This window comes from Lagopus muta, chromosome 2 (assembly GCF_023343835.1).
Source record: "Lagopus muta isolate bLagMut1 chromosome 2, bLagMut1 primary, whole genome shotgun sequence".
Taxonomy (NCBI): domain Eukaryota; kingdom Metazoa; phylum Chordata; class Aves; order Galliformes; family Phasianidae; genus Lagopus; species Lagopus muta.
The window spans coordinates 33,346,526-33,356,848 of record NC_064434.1 but is presented as its reverse complement, the minus strand read 5'-3'; the positions used below and the strand labels follow the sequence as shown (position 1 = coordinate 33,356,848).

Sequence of the window (10,323 nt, the reverse complement as noted above, 5' to 3'; positions counted from 1 at the left end):
TTCAGTCCTTCTAGATGACAAAATAGTGACAGTACTACTTAAATAAGTTATGGGCAACGACTGCCAATCCTTTTCTAATTTCAAGTCGAATAGATGAGAGGGCACTGAAAGCATGGCAGCTCATTTTAGGATAGCCAGTCATGGTCAGACGGCAACTTAACCTTTATAATGGCTATTATTAAAATATTTAACAATTTTTTCAGAATCACAGGATCATTAAAGTTGGGAAAGACCTATAAGATCACCAAGTCCAACAATCAGCTCACCCCCACCATGCCACTAGCTGTGTTCCTCAGTGCCACATCCACACAAGTTCTTGGACACCTCCAGGGACAGTGACTCCACCACCTCCCTGGGCAGCTTGTGCTGCTGCCTCACCACTCTTTCTGAGAAGAAATTCTTCTAGATATTCAATCTGAAAATTTCCCCCTCCAAACTGTCTGACAGCAAATTACAGCCTCATAACGATGTATTTTTAATAACAGAAAAAAAGACTACAGATTCTAATACATTTATAATACTACAATTTGTCAAATATTTGTAGGTACTTACATGGTCCTTACCATAGTATCTGCAGGCCATAAGCTGTCATGCTTTTACACTCAGGGCAGCTAATGAGAAGCGTTGTACAAGTCAGTGATTTCATATAGACATTTTTGTGGCAGACCAAGGCACTGCCTTTGTTATGAATTCTCAGTTGGCATCCTAAGCCTCTGGAAGCTCTTCTGTAACACATTATAAACTGAGAATACAGAAAAAAAAACCCTACAAAAAGACATTAAGTAATATAAAATCTTTTATTATTATTATCCAAGGTAATTTTTTATATTTTACCAAAGATAATTTTATTCTTTCTTTACAAAGCCGACAGACATAATTGGATTGCTTGCAGGTCAAACAGAGACTTCAGATGAAAAAGAACATTTTTCAGTGACTGGTTACCTGAGTTACAGTACAAGGTTTAAATTCAGACAGTATTGCTCTTCAGAGATATTACAGTAAGAAATAAGACTTTCAGCTCAAAACCTAAATCAGTGCTTGCAACAAAAATAACTTTCATGAACCAAAACAAGAGATACCTTACATAACACATATCATACTCTTCTGCTTCCCTCTACAATAACTTAATACACACAATGTCTTAAGTATTAGAAAAAAATATTTACAAGATAAGATTTACAAGATAAAACACAGTATAAAATTTCTTCTTCCAAAGATGTACTTCTTTCAATAAACAGTTTGGTACCAAGTGTGAAATTTCAAGTCTTACAAAAATCACTTCTCACTTATTTAAATTCATCAAGGTAAATAAATAAGATTGTATTGAACAAACAGACTGAGATCTTCTACAGCTTTACGCAGTAAAAGCGTGCATCTCTTCTTGAGAGTATCCAAGATCCTCCAGACATCTGGAAGTCAGAAAACAAATTTGTAACATCAATATCTGGAATCCAAAATTCAGCACAGACAACTTCAGCACCTCTGTCTTGTTTTTATTAAAACACACACAGCAAAGGTTTTCCTTCATTTACCTTAGTAAATGCATTTAGAAAACACTTCACGACCATGTATGACATGTTAGGATACTAACATAATTCCTAAAAATAAGTAGAGCTATCATTTAATGCATCTCTGCTTTATTAAAAGACAACAGTTATTGTATTGGGCAATTTCACCCTCCATTAGATCTGTGCAGCTGTCCTCAACAATGCCACAGGAAAGACAACCCTTTATCTTTAAACATAAGCCATATAATGAAAGTATTTGGTACAGATGTAAATAAATACATTAATAATAATCCAGAGAACTGCTTGCGATGGAACAGCAGCTTTGATTTTTACTTCCACTAACTTAATTTATCCAGCTAACACCTACACAGTAAGCTTATTTCCAATTATATCATTTGTTTCTCTGAGTAGTGAATTTAAAGCAGGACTTTAGAAAAAAAAAAAAATAAATAAAAAGAGGTGCTCTTAGAAAGTTTTGATAAGTTACTAAAGCTCATGAAACTCGCATACTGCATTTACTCTTTAATTAAAAGCTTTGTTGAAAAGCACAAAATAAAGCCATTTTTGAAAGACTTTCAAGTCAGAAACAACATAGCTGGCAAGGCTGACCAAACTTCACAGGTTCCTCATTCCCAAACTCATTACTTAAAGTACTCACTGTAGTCCCTGCTGTGTAAAAGGTGTTGGACCGCAGATGCAGATAAGCACCTTGGAGTCTTTTTTACTTCTTTTCATACACTCAGAGAGAAGAGCTGAAGAAATCTTCCCCCGTTTACCCATCCAGTCTTCTGCTGGCTCTGAAAGAATGAACTGAACCTCAAACCTGGAAAGCAGAAGAATATTCCAGAAATATTGTATTTTATTAGAAAACAGCAATATAAAATACTACTGAGACACTGCCATCTGCTATGATTGTTTTTTTGCTCTGCTCTATTGCTACTCTACAATGTTAATTCTTACAGACATTTAGCTGTTCCCAGCACCAAGTCAATCAAACAGCCTCCACAGTTGGGTGTTCAATTATTTAATGCAATCTTTAAATGTTAAGAACAGGAGCTGTGTATTTCATCTTACAATAAAGAAATAAAAAACAGCAGGTACCAATTAAGATACCGAAGCATAGATTTTATTTTTCCATGACTGACTTATCCAAATGTTGGCATTGCTCAATTCACAAGCAGGGAAATAAGAATGTTTAGCCAAACCTTTGAAAATATCAGCACAATTTAATTAATGAGAAAGTGTTCCAACTTGTTTCTAAAACCCACTAACAGTAGCTATTGAGTGAAAAACAAGCACTTGTGTATCTGAGGCTGCTACTGAAAGGGAAAAGGGGGATTTTGCTGTAAATTTGCACAATGTCTAGACTACAAAGCTTCAAAGGTGCCAGACATCACTATGTTATGAAATAATATTGATTCTTCACATCAGTGCCATGAAGGAACAGATGAAATTAATTTGTTCACACAATTTCAACTAAGAATTACATAAGCATAAATGAAACATATTTGTTTCACCAAAAATTCAGGCATTAGTGATTTAACTAGTGTAGGGTATTGAAATTAAAAGGCAGCCTGACATTCCTATGTCTCCTGACATAAATATGATATGCTAAATGAAGTTAATATTACACGTGCACTACTGTGTTTTAAGCCATAATTAGACTGTAACTGAGAAAAATAACAGTGAATAAACAGTAAGTAAAAATTTAAGTAGGGCCTAATTTGAACTCTGAATTTCAAGCTAAGAATTTTGGCCACAAAGTGACACTAAAGAGACTTTTCATGACTCCTCAGTAAATTCAGTGTTGTTCAATGGATACACTACCCTAGTCTATTATTTCCCTCTCTTTGCATATCCATATATCCTATCACTAAGGCTAATTTTCTTCATCTTCAAAAAGCTTCTCTGACACTCTTAGCTATTATTACACCTAACATTCCATCTCCAACAAACATCTCAATCAGTGCCACACCAAATTCTTAGCCTCCCAGAACATAATGATACACCCTGCTGCTACGCATCTGTGACCTGTATAACCAAATCACCTTCAACCTCTTGTCTCACTACATTCTAGGTAAGAGTTTCCAGAAGCAGGATCTGCCCTTGTGCCATAGCTGTTCAGTTACTGTATGCCTCCAGATGTGTTCTGCCATACACTGGGATGATAAAATTGATCTTCACAAGAGTTGTAAATACCTTTCATCTTTAAGAGCTAATTGCTCTAGCTGGTTTCTCCAAAGTATGTCATCATCTTTTTTGTTGAAGAAGATCAGCTTCACTGTCCTTAAAAATAAACAAACAGTATAACTGCAGGTTGTTCCTGTTAATGAATCAGAACTTAGTGGATTATAAAGAAGCTTCTTACATTAAAACAAACAAAAACCCACACTCTTCCATTCTGTTCTTAAATCTTTTTTTGCTACTAATCCACTAAATCTTTCTGGATGTACTTTAAATCTGTTGGAACTGTGACCCCCTTTTCTAAATGCCCCTAACCTTGCCTATGGTTGCAACTTATCCTTCATGAATCGCTGTTTTTAGAAAAATAAAGTCTTTTACAGTTGCTAAGGCCTGACTGAGAATACTGTCTACTTGCTTTTCGGGATCTATCTAGTGGTTTCTCAATATTGTTTGAGCACTAATGCTGCAGTTAATACACCATTAATGAACTCTATCAATCTTTTCCGTGTTACATCTCTGCAAGCTGGTATATGTAAGTGGAATTTCAAGAAGCTCAAGTCAATACTAAATTCCTGAAGATAGAATCCTAACATATAGGAGTGAAGAAACCTAATTCATGCAAAACTACAGCTGTGAACCTGAGCTCCATCCATTAGTTCAGTGCCCAACACTCTCCTATATGGAAAAACCTTTGCTTCCAAGAGACCAACAACAGACGCATTATGTTTATGTGAAGCTGCATTGAAGCTACTATTTCCCTTCTCCTCCACTTGTTAGCTTGCAGAGCCATCTTTCATTCATGTCACATATGCTAGGATTTCTGTGGAGAGGAGTATATGGTCTCCTTAACTGCAATTTAAAAGTCCATGTTCTCTCTGAAGACATCACGTTTTTCTGTCTTTTAACCTTTTTCCTCTTTTGCAGTTTGGTCACAATTCAAGATACCAGCAAATCTCCTATAAGCTATAGCAGATGGCAAAGGTAAGAGATCATCTACGTAAGAGAACACATTCATTTTCAGCTGTCAAAACTTCAGCACCGAGGTATGGTAGTTATGTATAATACCAATCATCAACAGCATTACCGAGAGGTTTCAAATGCAGTACAAACCAAAATAACTTGCAGTATACAAGCTCTGGAAAGCCTTCCCAAATCAGTCATGATGAATCTTTAAATCCTAAAATTAACCCAAAGACCACAGGGTTCTTTACCCAGGTTCCCAGAGCCTGCTGCCCTGGAAACATGGAAAGTAAAGCTTACTTCAAGAATGTAATGCTGTCAGAGCTGGGGTGATGCTCCACCGCATCAAGCACTGCTCAGGTGAGGAAAAAAGTCAACAGAAACACACACGGGAAAGCCATAGAATTTATTCCTTGAGTAAAAAGGCAGGAACCAGGATGTGCAAGAAATAATTCTGCACACTCTTACTGACATTCTGTACTCATTGTATACACATTTATCTGGTGCAGTGCTGCTCAGAACATGTTATAAAGAAAATAAATACCCCCAAAACTTGGAATTAACTGCTAAGAGTACTGCTACAAAAGAGGGAGAAGGCAGCTAAACGGAAGATGTAGAGATTTAGATATGATCCTTATTGGTAGAGAAGACGTATTTGAGAGAACAATGATGGAGCTTCAGATCAGAAAAAGAATGAGGAACTGTCAGTTTTTTGAAAGTTGATGGGAGTCAAACATACCGCATCATCCGGGGATGATAACAATGAGCTCTGTAAATTGCTATGAAAGGTCTTAAAGAAGGGTGCACAGACAGAGGAACAAAAACGATCCTTACATGAACACAGAGGAAGAAGAAGTAGAGAATGTTGTAAAACCAGCTTCTAAAACAGAAAAGAATGCTGACAAAAGTGGAACACTGTATTAAGAATGAATATAAAATTGATGTGGTAATTTAGGAATGAAACCTAAAAACAAGACAGCTATCAAAGAGAATGAAGAACAGACTTCTAGAGAAGTGTTAGCCCTCTGCTGAGTGCTTAGTGCCTCTGTGCCTCAACCTTCTTTATGAAATGCATCCAGCTGATCATAGCAATACAGCACAAGTAAAAAGGAACAAAAATCTCAAATAGGAAAAAACTGTGCAAATATTCTTCTGAAAGGAATACTGTGTCCTAATACAATCTGGCCAGTAAGAGACGAAACAAGACTGAACTAAAATCGTTATGGCTTCATATACAAAAGGATATTGCAGACAGGAAGACAATCGACTGCATTCCACGTTCAGTATAGATAGGAAATGACAGACCTAAAAAAAATAAAATGAGGAGACGAGCTAGACAGAATGAATGGAAATCCAATGATCCAAGATAACAATGTCAAGGAAAACACCATGCAGGGAAGCTACAGGTTCTCGAGCATTAGCAGTACTACCTCAGAGGCTCAGTCAGCACCTGACTAGAACTAGACAGAAGCTGCTTCAGTAGGTGATGTGATCATAAAGTCGTTCAGCATGCTCTCTGCAATTTGTGTTCCAGTGTATGTGAACCACATCTATGGCAACTGTTACTTTGCACAGTCACATAAAGAAAATAACATTCATATATAAATATATATTATATACACGAAGTATACAAATATGACATAAATACATGTATACACATGTGAAAGAATTCTGCGACATTTGCTTTAAAATAAAAGTTGGAAAAAAAAAGTTGAGGGTAAACAGCAAAAATAAGGCCATCAATCAGAGCAGTCAGTTCATCAAACCTAGAGCAGTCAGAAACACAAGGCTTAGTACCTGTACTGAATCAAGATATTCTAACTATTCTACCTCATAAGTCTCCATGGCAAGTAGAAAAAAAAAAAATCATTTATTTTAATTAATAAGAAAATATATGCTGCTGCAGCTTGAACTAACTGCTGCTACTGAGTTCCCATAAGAAACCATGCCGAAGAGAATTAAAATGAACACTACTGCTCATCTTTCAAGGACACAGTAGACACAAGCACCAGCTGTGCAGCAGTAGTGTTCCACACACACTACCTATTGTGTTTATTCTGCTTATGAACAACATATTAAGACTTGCATCTTTTACTATTGGTTTTACTTTCATATTATATTTACCTTACACATATAAAGTTTTCCACTCAAGAAGGAAAAGAAAGTCAAATTCACTTAATAGTGTTTCCCAAGTATTTTGCCAGGTGATAAATTTACTTCACAGTGCCTATTTGCATGTGACAATACAAGATCCTTTGGAAAAGCCTTACCCTCAAACAGTACATACATTCTGTCCTCACAAAACAGCATCTTTTATGCCAGACAACATGCAGTACAAGAATAACATATGCTTTTAGATTCTTTTCTAGAAACAGATCATTGAAGTACACATGTAATCTTTTTATCTTTATTATGATGACTAGCCTTCAATTTAAATCCTTTATCCTCTTTTAAAATGTGCTTTACGAAGACATAATGAGCCAAAACATCCTGTGCTTATATTCAATAAAACCCAGTAATACAAATTAATAACTCTTACAAAAGTCTGAATTTAAAGATACAGGAAAGGAGTGTCAAATCCATAAAACTATCCTCTGCAACAGCTCTTAGGAAAATGAAGGTCAGGCATGCTTTCTATTTATGTGCTCACACAAATCACAACAGTCCACACTGACAAAAACAATCTATTAAGAAATTCCATTAAGCATGATGCTGGAAGCAAACCGTGGCTAAAAGCAATACAAAAATACCTTGTATCTCTTTATAGAATCATAGAATGGTTTGGGTTGAAAGGGACCTTTAAGATCATGTAGTTGCAACCTCTGCGCCATAGGCAGGGACACCTACCTCTAGACCTCTTTCAGAAGATGAGCCCCAGTCACCCTTTGCATTTCCTTTTGAAGTTGAGCTACTATGTTACTGAGTTTACCTGAACCCTCCTGAGACTTTTTACACTTCTAGTTCACATTACAGATTAAATAAAAGATACACATGACAAAACATTATTTTAGGGATCCACGTTGCCTTTTACAAGAGAATAGACCCAAGATAAGCAAGTATCACATGCTCTGCCTGAATGCAACTGAAATCCGTATTTGAAGACAGCAGCCTGGTCAAACTCAAAAACAAAACAACAACAAAACAATAAGAACAATGGGCCATATCTGGAGTAACTTTAATTTGAGCTCCTAGTCACATTCTTCTCCTCTCAAGAAGAGAAGATTTTTCTAAGAGATACTGAAGAAACAGTTGAACTCCAATGAAAAGCACTTATGTCTCACATCAAACCACAGTTTACTCTTCACTGTGAAGTGGATTGAGATAACTATGCCCAGGAACTTGAAAAGCTAAGGGAAGCTCAAAATTACAAACAGTAAAAAAAAAAAATTGATGTTATTTATATGTCTGCAGTGACACTGTTCAAGGCAAATGAAATTAGCTGCCTGCTGAAAATAGAAGGAAGATCATAACATGTAGAGTTACATTAGCAAAACGTAATCAAGCGGCATGCAGAAAACTAAATGGTAAAAGAGTGAGAAAACTTGAGCAGAGACGCAGCAAAAAGAAAAGGTGCTCTGCATCAGTATCTCTAAAATACACTGAAGAAAAATGCTTTCATGCCCTTTGGTTTTGAAATCATTTTATTGAGGACAGCCCATCACACTTCATCTCATCTTTCCTACGGATCACTTTAGCTTGAGGTTAAACCACAATTAGTGTACGTACCGGAGACAATCAACTTTAGCCAGAGCAAAATTCAGCAGTTTAACCATTGGTGTGAAGCCTGTGCCTGCTGCCAATAAAAAGAGGTCTTCTAGAGCTTCAACTTGTGACTTCTTGAAGTTACCTTCAGGATTGCTGACAGAAATATCATCACCTTTAAAGTCAAAATAGAATAGTAATCCTTAATGAGATGAAAACAAACTAGTAATCTGATTTTTAAAAGATCCTTTTATACTCCCTTCATCTTAGTAGTGTTAGGATTCATTTCAGAAGGGTACAATATAAATCACACATGGATCATTTATGCTAAAAGAACAGGTGTTCAATCAAAATGATTTGTGAAGTTACTATTAAAAATCTACCTTATATCTGAAACATAAAAGGAAGTATATCTTGAGTCTAATAAAACAGATTTGCTTGTCTTTATTAAAAAAATACAGTCATTTTTATTTAAGATATATACACTCAAATACAAAACAAGCAACTAATATATTTATATACACAATCAAGTACAAGTAATTAACTGCTTGTTACAGCTGACATATGTGCAAAGACAAGCCCAACCTCTGCAAAACTAAACACAAAACATCCTAAGCCACATACTTACCTATTTGTAGGTGGTCAAGTGCCTGTGTAAACAATCCACAGGAATAAATTTTGATCATTAAATATATATGCGCACCATCCTGGCAAAATGGTTCTTTGAAATCCAGTGGCAAAAAAGGCAATAAAGGTGTATATGGTTTTACTACTTCTGTCCCTAAAGAAAAGACAAAAGGTAGCTGATAGAATAGGAAAATTGTATACAGTAAATTATCTGCAAACAGCAGAGGCTCAAAATAGAGACATGTGTTAAGATATCGATGGTCATGTTCTCAGTTTTTCTTACCTGCAATGATTTGTTTGAGGTAAACGTGTTGTCCAATGGGAACCTGGAGATGAGTGCTCTTAGGCAGCATAAAGCAGAAGAGCTTGGTGTCATGGGTAACTTCTGTCTTAGAAACCAACTTGCATTTCCTGTAGAACAATCCTAAAAGCATCAATTGCCTGTTACTTACATATCTTTTAATGAGAAAGAAAAAAAACAATAAAACCAACAAAAACCAATAAGAATACTTTACAAAAATACTACAGATAGATGCTTTTGTACCATTAAAATTATTTTTCTAGTTTGGAGCTAATTTTTTAGCCTTACTTTAGGCTCTTAGCAGACTGAATCTGTGTTATTAGATAGCAATGAGTATGAAGAAGCAGAAAATCAACACAATTTTTCTTTCAGAAAGCAGAACCATCTCTGTACCACATTGTACCTGTACTAAAGTCACCACAGAACTTCAGCATGAATAAAAATCTGTAGATTAAAACAGCTTGGGTAATGGAAATGAAAAGTAAGGAAGCAGAGCACCACGCTGCCTAAACCCACCCAGCACTCTGGGTATTTATTCAGCTGACCACCCTGCATCGTTGCTGTTTCACTGCTACTGACACAGCAAATATTTTTGATAGGGCTGTCCACAGGGAATAATACTTACAGCTCTTGCAGAAAGATGGCATATATTGGCTAAAATGTATGGTCTGGCACCCTTTCATCAACTACTATCCTAGCACCTATACTTACAGCACTGATACTACTACACTATACCAGAACACCTTGTGTATGCTCACAGGAATTTCTATCCCATTGTTTAAAACATCAAACAAGTTACAGCAGGAGGAGCTTACATTGATGACAGTTTAAAATGAAAATGTCCACGTTCATGCGGAGTTTTTTCATCTTAGATAGACAAGCACAATGGGCTATCAACATGCAACTGCAAAGAGCTTTGCACATTTTTTGGAGTGGGGGGACAAATATCAACATTTAAATGCTTACACCTGACATAAAATAAAACTAACAAGTGAAAAACAAACAGAACTCAAGGCAATGCATCCATGATAGCTGCACAGA

The 10,323-nt window shown here is 36.1% G+C and overlaps 1 protein-coding gene across 3 annotated transcripts in view; it reads right to left on the bottom strand.

Moving 5' to 3' along the window:
* Nucleotides 1-783: 783 nt before the first annotated feature.
* LOC125688642 (cytochrome b5 reductase 4) overlaps nt 784-10,323 on the bottom strand; it is a 28,318-nt gene continuing 18,778 nt past the window's right edge. For 2 of the 3 annotated variants that reach the window (XM_048934891.1, XM_048934892.1), the window contains 6 exons: nt 9,265-9,405; nt 8,983-9,135; nt 8,379-8,529; nt 3,708-3,794; nt 2,167-2,331; nt 784-1,409 (listed from right to left, as the gene is read on the bottom strand). In XM_048934891.1, coding sequence (XP_048790848.1) covers nt 1,355-1,409; nt 2,167-2,331; nt 3,708-3,794; nt 8,379-8,529; nt 8,983-9,135; nt 9,265-9,405 — 752 coding nt within the window. In that variant the 3' untranslated portion in view covers nt 784-1,354. Of the gene's footprint in view, nt 1,410-2,166; nt 2,332-3,707; nt 3,795-4,952; nt 5,958-8,378; nt 8,530-8,982; nt 9,136-9,264; nt 9,406-10,323 lie in introns of those variants that run through there. The other variant, XR_007374819.1, reaches the window with a different exon arrangement.